Source organism: Balaenoptera physalus (genome assembly GCF_965194825.1).
Source record: "Balaenoptera physalus genome assembly, chromosome: 6".
NCBI lineage: Eukaryota > Metazoa > Chordata > Mammalia > Artiodactyla > Balaenopteridae > Balaenoptera > Balaenoptera physalus.
In genome coordinates this window covers 65,105,088-65,119,888 of record NC_138885.1, presented here as the reverse complement: position 1 = coordinate 65,119,888, position 14,801 = coordinate 65,105,088, and the positions used below count along the sequence as shown (strand labels likewise).

Below are 14,801 nucleotides of genomic sequence, written 5' to 3'. Positions count from 1 at the left end.
ATATACAAATTTGTCTCACAGCAGGCAATGCAAATTTAGAATTTGTCAAAGTGAATGTGGGGAGAAGGGCACTTGGAAGGAGAGAAATGTCCCCAAACATAGAAAACAATTTGAATTCAGTTCTTCTGTGTTTAAATCTTGTGATTTACGAAGGTAGGTGTACGTCAGTCTTGTTCACTGTCAGATCCCAGCATTTAGCACAGAGCCTAGCACATAGTAGGAGTTCAGTAAGTATGTGTTGAATATACAAATCTTGATAAAGTATAGTAATTTATTATTTCCCAGAAAATGAGCAGATCTTCTTTTAAAAACGCACAAATCAAAACCTCAACTGCTGACCCAAGTGTTAGTTCATATAAAACCAAATGGTTGGGCTTCCCTGGTGGCGCAGTGGTTAAGATTCCTCCTGCCAATGCAGGGGACATGGGTTCGAGTCCTGGTCCGGGAAGATCCCACATGCCGTGGAGCAACTAAGCCCGCGCGCCACAATTACTGAGCCTGCACTCTAGAGCCTGTGAGCCACAACTACTGAGCCCGCGTGCCACAACTACTGAGCCCATGCACCGCAACAACTGAAGCCCACGCGCCTAGAGCCCGTGCTCCTCAACAAGAGAAGTCACCACAATAGAAGCCCGTGCACCATAACGAAGAGCAGCCCCCGCTCGTGGCAACTAGAGAAAGCCCACGTGCAGCAACGAAGACCCAACGCAGCCAAAAATAAATAAATAAAAATAAATTTATATTAAAAAAAAATGGTCCTTTCAAATAAGTAAAAAGTATTCTGCACTCGGCCCCACTTAATAGCTTTAGGTAAGCTTTAAGTGAACCCCAAAATAAAATAAGAGTAAGTTATTGAGACTGAAGTACACTGGAATTTTAAAACACTTATAAATTCTACTTAAATATGGTGTGCCCATTACACTTTTCTTAACACTTTGAATAATGTATTACTTTGACCTCCTTGGTAGAATGTTCCAAGCACGATTATCAAGATTTACAACTTATTTCCCTGTGCACCTAAGAATTCACCTGACTCAGTCCAAAGGACCTCAAGTTTAAATGTAAAAGCAGAGAACCCTCTTTAAATACACTTCTTGAAAAGATTCCTGCAGTGGCTACCAAAGAGAATCTGAGCTCTGAAGCATGCCTGTGCTCTCAGACTGTCTCACAGCATGAATATCATGAAACTGAAAACCTTTGGAGAATCCAAATGAAAGAAGTGATCTGGATGATTTGGAAGATTTGTTTTAGCAACTTGGCACTAGAAGCATCTCTTTGAAGTGACTAAAACCCTTACAAAGGCACTTACTTGGTATGAAATAGTGTATGAAAAGAGAAAAATTCAATTAATTGGCTAGACGTTTACAAATACCCAGAAACACCAGCTATATTTTCTTATGCCTCATACCAATATTATGACATTAGAACTAGTATTGGCTCTGATATCATTGGTGGTTTAACCCTGGTTAGGCATTTGATCTCTAAAATTAGGAGTTCAACTTCAAGTCCTAGACAGCTCTAAATATTTAGGGCTCGGGCTTCCCTGGTGGTGCAGTGGTTGGGAGTCTGCCTGCTAGTGCAGGGGACACGGGTTCGAGCCCTGGTCTGGGAGGATCCCGCGTGCCGCGGAGCAGCTGGGCCCGTGAGCCACAGTTGCTGAGCCTGCGCGTCTGGAGCCTGTTCTCCGCAACAAGAGAGGCTGCGATGGTGTGGGGCCCGCGCACCGCGATGAAGAGTGGCCCCTGCTTGCCGCAACTGGAGAAAGCCCTGGCACAGAGGCGAAGACCCAACACAGACAAAAATAAATAAATAAAATTTAAAAAAATTAAAAAAAAAAAATTTAGGGCTCAGGTTTTCTAAAAGAAAACCATAACTCGCCTCTAACAAACTCAAATGAGAACTTGTAGATAGGGCTGCATCTTACTTATTTGTTTTACACTGTCTGGCATACAGTAAGTGCTTAATAAATGCATGCTAATTAAATAAATAGGATAATATATGAAGAAATCGAATGAATGAATGAACAGACTTAGAAAAGTACAACTGGGACTTCCCTGGTGGAGCAGTGGTTAAGAATCCGCCTGCCAATGCAGGGGACATGGGTTCAAGCCCTGGTCCGGGAAGATCCCACATGCTGCAGAGCAACAAAGCCTGTGCGCCACAACTACTGAGCCTGCGCTCTAGAGCCTGCGAGCCACAACTACTGAGCCTGCGTGCCACAACTACTGAAGCCCACGCACCTAGAGCCCATGCTCCACAACAAGAGAAGCCACCGCAATGAGAAGCCCGTGCACCGCAACGAAGAGTAGCCCTTGCTCGCGGCAACTAGAGAAAGCCCGCGCCCAGCAACGAAGACCCAACAGAGCCCAAAATAAATAAATAATTAATTAATTAAAAGAAAGAAAAGTACAGCTGAAGTCTGCAGTTATAACAAAGATTTCTGCTTTATCTTTCTTAAAAGGGAAGATTGTTCTACTCTTTAAGGGAAAAGTTTAAAACCCCACCAAGTCAAGATAGAAAACTCTAGAAGTCACTGGAAGATATATACTGGATTTGGTGCACAGATGTGTTTTGTTTGATCAGCACGATTTAGGGGTTATATTTTGGTTTTGTGGCTTGTTTACTTTTAGACTGAACCAGTTTTTTAAAATCTAGATTCTCCTGGATAATGAGAAACTCTGGCCACTGTGGGCATCCCCACATAGCCACAATCTGCTGGAGCTAAGAGGTTCCTATTTTGCCAGGAGTAGGCAATCTCCGATTCCCTACCTATACCCTGCTGCACGAGGATCTGACCTTTGGTCAAATGAGCTAGTAAACAGAGAGGTTTCTCACCAATGTTATTAGGCAACACTGCTTATAATAAAATTGGCCTCTGATTGGTAAACTGTGTCCGGACTGGGAAGAACAACAAAAAGTCTGTAAAAACCTGATGGAAATACCATACTTTGGGCTTCCCAGAGTGCAGTGGTAACTGTTATATCCTGTATTGGTTTCCTAGGGCTACCATAACAAAGTACCCAAAACTGAGTGACTTAAAACAACAGAAATGTATTCTCTCACAGTTCTGGAGGCCGGAAGTCTAAAATCAAGGTATTGGCAAGACTGGTTCCTTCAGGAGGCTCTGAGCGAGAATCCATTCCATACCTCTCTCCTCGCTTCTGGTAGCTGCCGGCAATACTTGGTATTCCTTGACCTGTAGACAGATCACTCCAATCTCTGCCTCCATCTTCACATGGCCTCCCCTCTGTGTGTCTGTGCCTCAAATCTCCTTCTCTTTTCTCTTATAAGGACACCAGTTATTGGACTTAGGGCCCATCCTGAATCCAGGCTGATCTCATCTTGAGATCCTTAATTACATCTGCAAAGACGCTAAGGCCCTATTCACAGGTCATTGAGATTAGGACTTAAACATATCTTTTGGGAGCCACTGTTCAACTCACTATATATCTTTTTCAGGGATAAGAAAACCAGGTCCATAGAGTATTTGCAAGAGATACACAACTAAGCTTGTGCGCTACAACTACTGAGCCTGTGCTCTAGAGCCCGTTAGCCACAACTACTGAGCCCACATGCCACAACTACTGAAGCCCACACACCTAGAGCCCGTGCTCCACAACAAGAGAAGCCATCGCAATGAAAATCCCGTGCACCGCAACGAGGAGTGGCCCCTGCTCACCACAACTAGAGAAAGCCCGCGTGCAGCAACGAAGACCCAACGCAGCCAAAAATAAATAAATAAATAAATAAATAAATAAATAAATATTTTTAAAAAGATGACAGAAATTATAACACATTGAAAATAATCCAATGGGGGAGAAACTTGATGCACAAGGAAAAGGGGAGAATTGATGGAGTGAGGAGGCACAGGTGGTAGTTAGGCAGTAACATTCTAATGAGCTTGAGGCCTTTAGAGTAGAGATGTGCTTCCAATATAACATGATGCCCATTCTCCCCTGAGGCTGACTAAAGCAGTGCTTCCAAACCGGCTGTAAACAGCAGAATCACTGAGGGGAAGGGAGGGCACTTTTTCTTTGGACGCTACTATTATCACCACAAATGAGTGGCTGTAAAATTGCATTTTGTTACTAACAATTGACGAAGGTACTGAAATAATCACTCATTTATTCAACAACTATTTATTGGCCTACTTTGTGCCAGTTCCAGGTGTTATTCTAGATGCTGGGGATACAACAGTGAGCAAAATAATCATGTCTAAAACATTTTTATTAGTTGTATTACAAAGAGATCTTACATGTACTTATTTATAACAAAAAAAATGTGCTTGGGGTTGTCTTGAATTGTGTCTTTATGCTCTGTAAAAACCCTCATTTCTTTATGAATGATAGGTTTAATTATCTATGGTGTCCCAAAGGCTGGTTTTGGAGTAGGTATTTGGGGCACTTTCTCCATTCTATTCTTTGCCAGGTTTTACCCCAAGAGCCTTTACAAGTATATTTAAGTGATCTTGGAATTTGGTCACTTTTAGATACATTAATAGGATATCCCATTTGCTTTTTAAGAACTACTCTTAATTTCTTTTTGTTATTCTTTTAAATGTGACTTAAATGAAGTTATATGCTCTCACAAAACCAACTTGAGATCATTATACTATTGAATTTCTCTTCCTTCGGTTTATACAGTCAAAAGAGTTCTACATGTGGAAAAGTAAGGAGTATAGAATTGCTGAGACTTCTTTTCTCTAAATTTATATACTTGAATTTTCTACCTTTTCCTAAAGAACACATTCCACCTTGCTGAACCTTTTAAAAGATCAACAGCCACTTTGAGAGCATTTATTTGTTTCAGTCTTTTCTGTGGCCTTTTCAAGTTTTGTTTCTCTGATTTCCTGGCAGTATACTTATTTCATGGGAAACAGTCCTTTCAGAGAAGCACAAAGCTCTTCTAAAGTTCTCTTTGAAACTTCCTCATTCATGTTTGCTGGATTTCCTACTAGTTTAAAATTTTATTTCAGTTTTAACTATCCTGTAGTCTCTTATACTTTATTTTAGAACACAAATATTTTCCAAAAGACACACAGATATTTATTTTGTAACTTCTATGTTACCCTTGCTTTCTTCAGAGCTTACTTCTTAAAGGTGTTTCAAAGGACACATATTTGTTCTCACATAGTTTTAAATATTGTTTACTGTTTGCATTTGTAAAGCATTTTATGCTTAGAGTAATAATGGTACTTTGGCCTTCCCTTCTCATCTCTGAACATTTGTGTATCACAGAACTCAATTACATCACGTTCACTTTTAGAGATCTGAAATAACATAGCGTAAAAATTTGCTCCCTGAAGCAATTATACACAGTAAAAAAAGCTTTTATAACATGGCTAGTCTGTAACATGTGTGTTTCCCCCCGCCTATAAAGTCAACTATTTACTCCTAGTCCTTCTCCTGGAGGCTTCCTACTGCTGGATGTGAGGACATGCAGGTAGGCCAAGACGTGCAAGAACTCATGAGTGCTATGCATGTGCCTATATGTACGAGAAAGCTTACGTTCATGTCAATTAAATGTGTCACCTACATAGAGAACAGACTTGTGGTTGCCGAGGGGGAGGGGAGGTCGGGGAGGGACGGATTGGGAGTTTGGGGTTAGCAGACGCAAACTATTACATATAGAATGGATAAACAACAAGGTCCTACTGTATATAGCACAGGGAACTATATTCGATATCCTGTGATAAACCATAATGGAAAAGAATATGCAAAAGAATGTATACATGTATTCCTGAATCACTTTGCTGTACAGCAGAAATTAACACAACACTGTAAATCAACTATACTTCCATAAAATAAATTTTAAAAATAAGTGTGTCTTCTGATTAAAGTGCTTTACATATCTGGAATCCAAATAGTAGACAGGATGGGTAATGTTGACAGGACAAACATTCCAAAACTAATACAAATACAGGAGTTAAGCTTAAATAAAAGCAGCAGATGAAAATTTCCAAAATATCCATGCACACATTTTTGCCCCAAAGTGAATATAAACAGATTAAGAAAAGTCCAAAGTTTAAACAAATTATAAATTCTTTTAGGAAAACTGTAATGGACTCTAACATGAACGAAGAGTTTCAAAGTGCATTTTACACGAAGCTTTTTGCTTCTCTAAAAAGAGTATCTTACAGAAAATAAGCGTATTGCCATAAAAGCAGAGAAATGAACCTTGAAAATAAAGCCCCTGAAACACACTACGTCTGTGTAGTAGTGCTACACAGAAGTAGCACCTGCTCTGTGCCTCAGTTTACTCTTACATATCTGTGAAATAGTGCACTTAGGGGGCACACAGAAGGCACTCAATAAGTGTTAGACCGCCTCCTCTTTAGAAGTCAAGAAACAAGTATTATCACCTGTGTTTCCCTTACCCTCCATGGTGAGGAGAAGATATTCTAGCCCCTCCGGAAAGTTTCTTAGTATTAGAAGCTGCTCTGAGGAGTTGGCTTGAAGAGACTGCTCCTACTGCTGTGAGCAAACAAAAGGTGTTGACAGCTCTGGCCAAACTTAAGGGCTCCACCACAGAGGAAAGAGTGCTTCTGCCAACAGCGACTTCGGAACTTGAGTATGTTTTTCTCATTTTAGTTTAGTGGCAAAACACGCAACGAATAACTTAGCCAGCCAGTGGTACTCACACCCGGGTGCCAATCTCACACCAGGGAAGCCTCGGAACCACAGCTGGGCCTTGGCAACAGCTTCCAGTACCTCCCAGAGTGGGAGGATGCCAGCCACGCCAGCCACACTGGCCAAGGCTGCTGCCCACGTTTTAAATGGAAACAAAAATCTTTTCTTTAGGAACGAGGTCGGCGCTATTTTGTTCTCTTGTTTGTTTGTGGAAAGTTAAATACTGGTGGAGAAAGGGCAGCTTGCTCAGAGGCAAGGCTAGAGGTTTCGACTGGTGGGCACCTCTTTCCCAAGTCCTTTCCACTCCTCTCTATTACTTTCTACGACATAACTCCAGTCCACTACTTTCTGCCTTGTTCTAAATACTTTCTCTGCCAAGGCCTTGACTTCACTTTTTGGAGAGCGGTTACAAATAAATGGCGCTTGCAGCACTAGCTAGAGGTTCCTCCAGCTCAATAGCAGCTGAAGGAAAGGAAGCTGTCAGGACATTGTGAGCAGCACTAGACAAAGACGACAAAACCGGACACTGACGGAGAGAGGAGGTAAGGGGGGAAATGCGTGAAGGTGGTCAAAAGGTACAACCTTCCAGTTATAAGTCCTGGGGATGTAACGTACAGAATGATGGCGGCAGTTAATAATACTATACTGTAGATTTGAACATTGCTAAAGAGACTAGATCTTAAAAGTTCTCATCCCAAGGGGGGAAAAAATTCTAACTATGTGAGGTGATGGATGTTAATTATACATTTCCACATATAATCATGTCATACACCTGAAACTAATATGTCACTTATATCTCAAAAACAAGAACAAAATCTGCCATCCGCTGAGCGCTCCCTCCGTGCCAGCCTCATCCCAGAGGCTGCAGGCCGAGGCAGCAAACCCCAAAGATGTTCCAAGCAGAAGCATCTCTCCCAGCCCAGCAGCCGCGGGCCCCCCTCGGGCATCTCTGGCCCCGCATTCCGGGCTAGCGCCCAACAGGAAGCCCCGCAGGGGAACTTTCTCTGGGCAGCAGCCACAAAAACAAGTCGGGCTCAAGACTGTCCAATAACCAGGCAGGGCAGCGAAACACCCTTCTGAGTCTTGGCAGCTTCTCGGCTCGACTGCGTTTAACGCTCTAAGAGTGAAACCAGAGCTGATGCTTCCTTCACTCACCCCGGCTACCCGCTGACGGGCCCCTTCGCTCAGGGCTGAGGATGAGACAAGAAGAGGCAAATTCTCGCCCCTCCATTCTCACCGCACCACCCCCCGCCCCCGTTGCCTTCCTCTCCTAACCCGCAGCCTTGAAGCAAGTTCAACGAAAGGGGTCGCCTAAAGAGGCCTCCGCGCCTGTGATGGCGCAGGCTCGGTCCACAGGGGGCGATTTTCGGGGTCTCGTGGGCTGCCGGGCCGCACCACGCTCCCGCATCTCTCCTCCGCTCCCGCGTTTGGTGTCGTCTGGTGTCGCATCGCAACCACTCGCAGCAAAGAGTTAATAACCAAGCCGGGCCGGCGCGCCCGGCCAGCCCTCCGCGCCGCGGCAGTGCCCAGCCGACCCCGCCACGCGTCTCACCGCAAACCCCGGCCCCGCGCGCTCCGCCCCAGCGCTGCAGCTCCCGCGCTCGCCCAAGTCGGCCCGGCCCGCGGCCCCCGGGCCTCGGAGCCCGCCCACCTCCCTCCAGCGCCGCGCCCCGCCGACTCCGCTCCCGGGCCGCCGCGCGCTTCTCCCTCACCCCCTCCCTCGCCCAACCCCACTCGGTTGGAACTCGGTCGGGAACTCCCGGCCCCTGCCTCCCCGCCTCCTCCCAGGAGGTGCCAGTACCGATGCCCTGGATGAAGACGAAGCCGGTGACCACGAGCACAGGGTGCCAGTTAAACTCGAGCGCGGTCCCGTCCCAGCCGAGCCCCTCCCGGTAGTGGAGGACCCAAATGAGGGTGAAGATCACAGACAGGAAGCCGACGAGCAGCGCCGACACCAGCAGCCCCAGGAAGCCCCTGTAGCCCTCCATGGCCATCAGCGCCCCATACTCCGCGCGGTGGTAGCCACAGGAACTCCGCAAGGGGTTAGCGGCGGCGGCGGCCTCTGGATACTGGCAAAGCAACAGGACGCGGCGTCGACTTCTAGGAGCTGTCTCCGCCCGGGGGAGGGGCTTTCTCGCGTGCCTGTCTGGGAGGCGGGGCCTCCAGGGGGCGGGCAGCTGGCCCGTGCTCAGAGACTAGCCCCACCCTCGGGCTCTAGTGGCAGCCCGGAGCTCTACCTGCGGGGTGGCCGCCCCTGGCCCGGCGTGCGTGCTTGCAGAGAGCTCGAGTAACCGATCCGGTTACTTGCTGAGAGCGAGAGTCCTGAGGGTTCCATACCCACCACTTTCTTTTAACTCTTCCCGTGTCTCTTTCCTTATATGAGGGGAGGCAGTGGTGCGCACTCTCGGTGAACAGAAGAGAGGGGTCCGTTGGGTGGCTTTGTGTGTGTGATTTTTGACTAACGAAGCCTCATGAGCTGCAGTTCTAGAGGACTGGCTGTCTTTGATAGCAAGGAGGAAACTTTGGGACTGTGTGGACCTGCCCTTACCTAGCAAGGAAACTACTGGCAGTGTGCACTTAAGAGAGAGAAGGCAGATACCTCCTGGACCCTGGACTTGTCCATATGTGATAAAAATGGATCTTAAAAGTGCCACCTGCTCAAACCTATTTGAACTAAAGCCCCACCTTGGTGGAGTGAAACTCACTCACTCCCTGCCTTCTTTCCAACATTACGTTCACCCTTCTCCATTGGACAAGAAAAGTGTCAGTGTTATCAACTGCTGTTAAAGAAAATGGGGCTCTGGCTGTTAGGGCTCCTAGAATGCACTTGGGAATGTTCACTTCTAGCTCTCTCCTGTAGCTCACCTCCAAGGACTAGTTTACCAAATTGTCATCTTGCCATTTTGAAAGGCCTTAGAATATGCAGGAGGTGTATGGGAGTGATTTTCAATGGGCAAGACAGGTTTTAGGCAAGGAAGTAGGAGTGTCAAGCACTGGTAGTGGGGCAAGATTGAGGTCTAAGAGTAAGGGGCTGCAGACTTCACTGATGTCACTATTTTTCCCTTGTTGGTAAAAAGAAAGGGAGAAAAAGAAAGAGTAAACAAGTAGAAAAGAAGGACCCCTACCCACAGTATAAGGCTTTCTACGGTCTGGCCCTGATGCCTATGGCTTCTCTCCCATCTCCTCACCACTCCCTACCCATGTCCCTGCCTCTAAAATTGTCCAACCCCATCTCCACCAAGAAACCTTCCCTGAGTCTGCCTATGCCCCTATTTTACAGTTCCACCCACCTCCCCATCCAGTGCCTCTCTGCATCACTTATCAAGATGTGATATAACCATCTGTTCCTGTGGCTGTCTCCACTCCCCAGACAGCCTCCTTCAGAGTAGTAACTGCCTAATTTATCATTTTATTCTTCCTTGAAATATAGTAGCTACTCAGTAAATGTTGGGAGAAGAATGGGACTGAGTGTGTCAGTCAGGGTGCTGGCAGGAAACAGATGGCTCATTTCAGTTGGGCAATTTAATAACAAACAGGGCTACTTACAAAGTTGCAGGCAGGATGTGGGAAACCACAAGGGTTTTGCAGTGCCCAGGCCTGAATGGGAGAGGGTTACTGAAATCCAGAGAGAGAAAGAGAGACAGAGAGAGAGAGAGAGAGAACAGTGTAAAAAGGGCAGGCTGACTGAGGCTATGGCCTTGAGTTGAGGGATGCAGTCAGCCGGCAGGGACCCCACAGGGAGGAAGAACGGGAGGCAGCATGAATATTCCAGCCTTACTCTCTTCCCCTCCAATCTCCTGCCTGGTCCCAAATGGCTGAAGCTAATCTCAAACCCAGAGGGAAGACGATGTAGCTCATATAGGTCAGCCTCCAGGACACAGCAGAGTGGAGAAGGGTGAGAATAGATCCATAGGAATAAACAGAAACTATCACTGAATCTTCCAGTTTTATTTTTTCAGACCTTTTGGGTTCCTGAGTGCTACAAAGATTCCCTGTTTAATTTTATGCTGTATCTCTTCCTCTTCGACCTTTAACTAGTAATTCTTTAACAACAATATCATTGTGTCCCTATTCTTCTCCCTAAAAGTATCTATTTCTTGTCCCCAGGTAACTTCTTCACCCCCTTAGCCCAACACCTTCACTCCACCCTCGAGTTGATTTTACTCTGCAGCAGCAGCAAAGAAGAATCTGTGGGATTCCAGACTCCATTTAACAAAACACCTGAGGAGAATGAAAACATGGCCAAATAGTACGGATGATGTTGAATCATCTTGAAGTTACCAGCTAAACTGAGAAAAATTTCAACTTTTAAGTTGTCCTTTAAGGACCTAACTTTGATAAAACTTGTCACTTGAAAGAGGAAACTTTTTAATAAAGTTTGTTGTGGCTTGGTATTAACAACTTTTAAAAAACAGAATTGTCATATAAGTTTCCCTCAGGGGGTGGTAAACAATTTGCCACCAAAGTACTTACTCTGATACTTCGTGAAGTACTTTGTAAAGTTTACAAAGTTACTTTACTCAAGTACTTTTTACATCAATGCTATCAAAGGGCTGCCTGATGTGTGGGGATGGGGTGGGGCATTAAACAAGATAGCCTTCTGAAAAACCTATGATTCTAGAAACATGTATATATTAGCACAGATTTTTATTGTCCCTGACAGACACAAAATGCAGAGTGAGGAGAGTTGTGAAGGGCCAGGGAGAGAAAATCTAAACCCCACTCATCAAGAGATCAGGAACCAGAGGCCCTGTTTGCCATTTATCTGCTGATCTTCCACGAGGCAGTGTTGCATTTCTTTGGCGCGTACAGGAAGTCCAATATTCTAATGTAAAGTCTAATAAGTTGTACTTAGTGGTTTGCTGTCTGGAGTAAGTGGACCATTTTTTAAACATTCAAATGTTGACTGTGTATTGGTTACTCTGTTTGCCCCTCCACTCTCCACCCTTCTTGGCCTTGCCCTGTGCCCTGACAGACTCCTAGTCCTCTGGCTTCCAATTGACTTTGGTCAGTGGGTGGTGCTGGAAGATCAGAGGTCAGGAAGAAAGAGGAGTCATCGACCTATTTATCCCACCATGCCCCCTTGCCAGACCATGGTTTTTACAGTGGTTGTGTTCCTCTTTGCATGGGGACTTTTGAGTGTCCCCTCTTCCCCAGCCACAGCTCTCCCTGGGACCAGTAACACCACGCCCCCTCCCTTCTACAGGCCTGCGCGTGGTATCGGCTGCCGGCTCGTGCTTGTCCCTGGTCCTCACCATTCCTTGTGGGGTTCGTAACCCAAACAGACAGAAGAGTCTGTTTGCACCCCTGTAAATAGTCCCCTTATTAAACTCTCTTGAATGAAAGACCTTGTGCAAACCAGCTGTTTCCTGCAGGACCGTGACAGAGACAAGTGGAAAAATACCCTTGCCTAATACTACTGTTTCCCCAGCCTTGTCTGTGCCTTCTTAGGACATACTATGAAAGGAGGAATATATGAAGCAAGAGAAAAATCACAAGCAGGAGAAGTGAGCTCACACATCTTCCTCTCTTCTCTTCCACTAGACCAGAGATTTGGGGATCAGAAAGCTGTCTCAGATGACTAAGATAAAGTGACTCACAGCTCACGTCGTGACTCATGCTGTAATCCAAGCCCAGGCAGTGCTCAAAGGCTCCTTAGGGAAAGAAAACAAGGGTTACAGTTTTGAAAAGAACACAAATCCACGTTAATGGGAGGAATATTCTTTCCTCCTGTGTTGTCTTCAGGGCACAAACCAAATGTCTGCTTTGCTGAGGTGTTTCTCCTCCGAGGGAACTGCTGAGGAGATTGGGCCCCCGCTCTGATGGTGGAGCCCACCTCTACCACCTCCCTCACCTGAGGCTCCCAGAGTCCAGCCGCCCTAAGAGGGCAGCAAGGAAAGATTTCATCTGTATCTGGCACAGCCTGAGGAGCCCCAGTGTGGGAAGAGGCAGGAAGTAACTCTCTTCCAGACTTTATCAGACTAGGGACACCATCCCCTGCCCCATCACTACAGGGCCAGGTGTCAGCCAACTGAGGACACCCGTACAAGCAGAGCCCGCCGACATTATTCAAACTATCCAATGGTAAGTTTGTTCCACCTGCTTGTCTTGCTTCGCTCATTCTTTCCCTTAAAAACCACAACAAAAACTCCTGCCCGCAGTTCCCTTCTCTGCCTGCTCATCTGTGGTGCTTCCCTGTGTGGCCCCGTGTGGCCCTGCATGGCGTGCTGTGCCTCTTGCTCCTAGGGCACTGTGAATACAAGAAAATAACTTCTTCCTTTGTGGCAATCATTTTTGTGTCTGTGTGTCCTACTTCACCTGCTCAAAACAAATCCCAGCACATTTTTAGAACACAGACCTTGGAAGAACAGCAACAAATAAGACAAAATCCTCACCCTGAAGGAGTTTATGTTTTAACCTTGGCTTTATAAATTTGCATGGGGAGGAGGGCTCTAGAATAAACAGCACCTAGGTGGGATCAAGCCCCTTTCCTTTCTTCTTCACCTGGTTATTTCCTGCTAACCTATGGAATAAAGGTGGTAGATGAAAATTGGGGAACTGAGGAATTTATCCTATTTCTCTTCTGTCTGGATGAATGCCTCAGCTAAATGCCACTCCTAATGTCTGGGCTGAGGAGATAGGGCCATTGTAATTTTATCTTGCCAGATGATTAGGGAGATGCAAGATGATTAGAAAGAGATACCAATCTCTTTCCTAAGTGATTCCTGTTTCACCAAACTCTGACGGGATGATGATGGAAGCGATTTCAAAAACTAAGTTGGGGGGGCTTCCCTGGTGGTGCAGTGGTTGAGAATCCGCCTGCCAATGCAGGGGACCCGGGTTCGAGCCCTGGTCTGGGAAGATCCCACATGCCGCGGAGCAACTAGGCCCGTGAGCCACAACTACTGAGCCTGCGTGTCTGGAGCCTGTGCTCCTCAACAAGAGAGGCCACGACAGTGAGAGGCCCACGCACCGTGATGAAGAGTGGCCCCCACTTGCCGCAACTAGAGAAAACCCTCGCACAGAAACTAAGACCCAACACAGCCATAAATAAATAAATAAAAATTAAAAAAAAAAAATTAAGTGGAGACTTCCCTGGTGGCGCAGTAGTTAAGAATCCACCTGCCAATGTGGGGGACACGGGTTCGATCCCTGGTCCAGGAAAATCTCACATGCCGCAGAGCAACAAAGCCCACGCGCCACAACTACTGAGCCCATGCGCTCTAGGGCCTGCGGTAACTCAACAACTGAGCCCATGTGCTGCAACTACTGAAGCCTGTGCACCTAGAGCCCAGGCTCCACAACAGGAGAAGCCACCACAATGAGAAGCCCGCTTACCGCAACAAAGAGTAGCCCCCACTTGCCACAACTAGAGAAAGCTCGCACGCAGCAACAAAGACCCAATGCAGTCAAAAAGTAAATTAAATTAAAAAAATAATAATCAAAGGGTCAGGAAGATCTTACAAAGCAGTGTAGTGTGGAAGGAACAGAAGCAATGCCTTGGTCTAACCTACGCCCCCTCCCCTGACATGGGGAAGAAGCTCTATCAAGCTGGGCCTTTCCTCGGGCACCTCTCAAGGTGCTCTCCACACTCCCTCTGCTCTCCGCACACCTTCCTCTTCTCCTGGGTCTAATAAAAGGAGCCGAGTTGGGGGATAGACTCCAAAGTGGTCAGTCTGCACAAAAAGGCGTGCTGGCAGGCAAATTATCTCCAGGAATTACTTAACCCTGGGAGGGGTGGTTTCCAGACCACAAGGCCCCAAATGCCAGAGCACTAAGAATACAGAAAAGATGCTCAACATTGCTAATTATTAGAGAAATGCAAATCAAAACTACAGTGAGGTACCACCACACACTGATCAGAATGGCCATTATTAAAAACTCTACAAAGAACAAATGCTGGAGAGGGTGTGGAGAAAAGGGAACCCTCCTACACTGTTGGTGGAAATGTAAGTTGGTGCAGCCACTATGGAAAACAGTACGGAGGTTCCTCAGAAAACTAAAAATAGAAGTACCATATGATTCAGCAGTCCCACTCCTGGGCATATATCCAGACAAAACTATAATTCGAAAAGATACATGCATCACTATGTTCATAGAGGCACTATTCACAATAGCCAAGACATGGAAACAACCTAAATGTCCTTCAACAGATGAATGGATAAAGAAGAT

At 46.1% G+C, this 14,801-nt stretch overlaps 2 protein-coding genes across 4 annotated transcripts in view; both read right to left on the bottom strand.

Annotated features, from left to right (window-relative positions):
• CYBRD1 (cytochrome b reductase 1) overlaps window positions 1–14,801 on the bottom strand; it is a 76,104-nt gene that overhangs the window by 26,091 nt on the left and 35,212 nt on the right. The window contains exon 2 of one of the 3 annotated variants that reach the window (XM_082465499.1): window positions 12,230–12,283. In XM_082465499.1, the coding sequence (XP_082321625.1) occupies window positions 12,230–12,283 (54 nt within the window). Of the gene's footprint in view, window positions 1–8,430; window positions 8,768–12,229; window positions 12,284–14,801 lie in introns of those variants that run through there. The other 2 variants (XM_082465501.1, XM_082465500.1) reach the window with 2 other exon arrangements.
• The window catches only part of DCAF17 (DDB1 and CUL4 associated factor 17), a gene marked incomplete at its 3' end in the record, with an annotated part of 68,540 nt that continues 65,983 nt past the window's right edge, over window positions 12,245–14,801 (bottom strand). Inside the window, exon 14 of the mRNA XM_082465418.1 lies at window positions 12,245–12,283. Within this exon, the coding sequence (XP_082321544.1) occupies window positions 12,245–12,283 (39 nt within the window). The remainder of the gene's footprint in view (window positions 12,284–14,801) is intronic.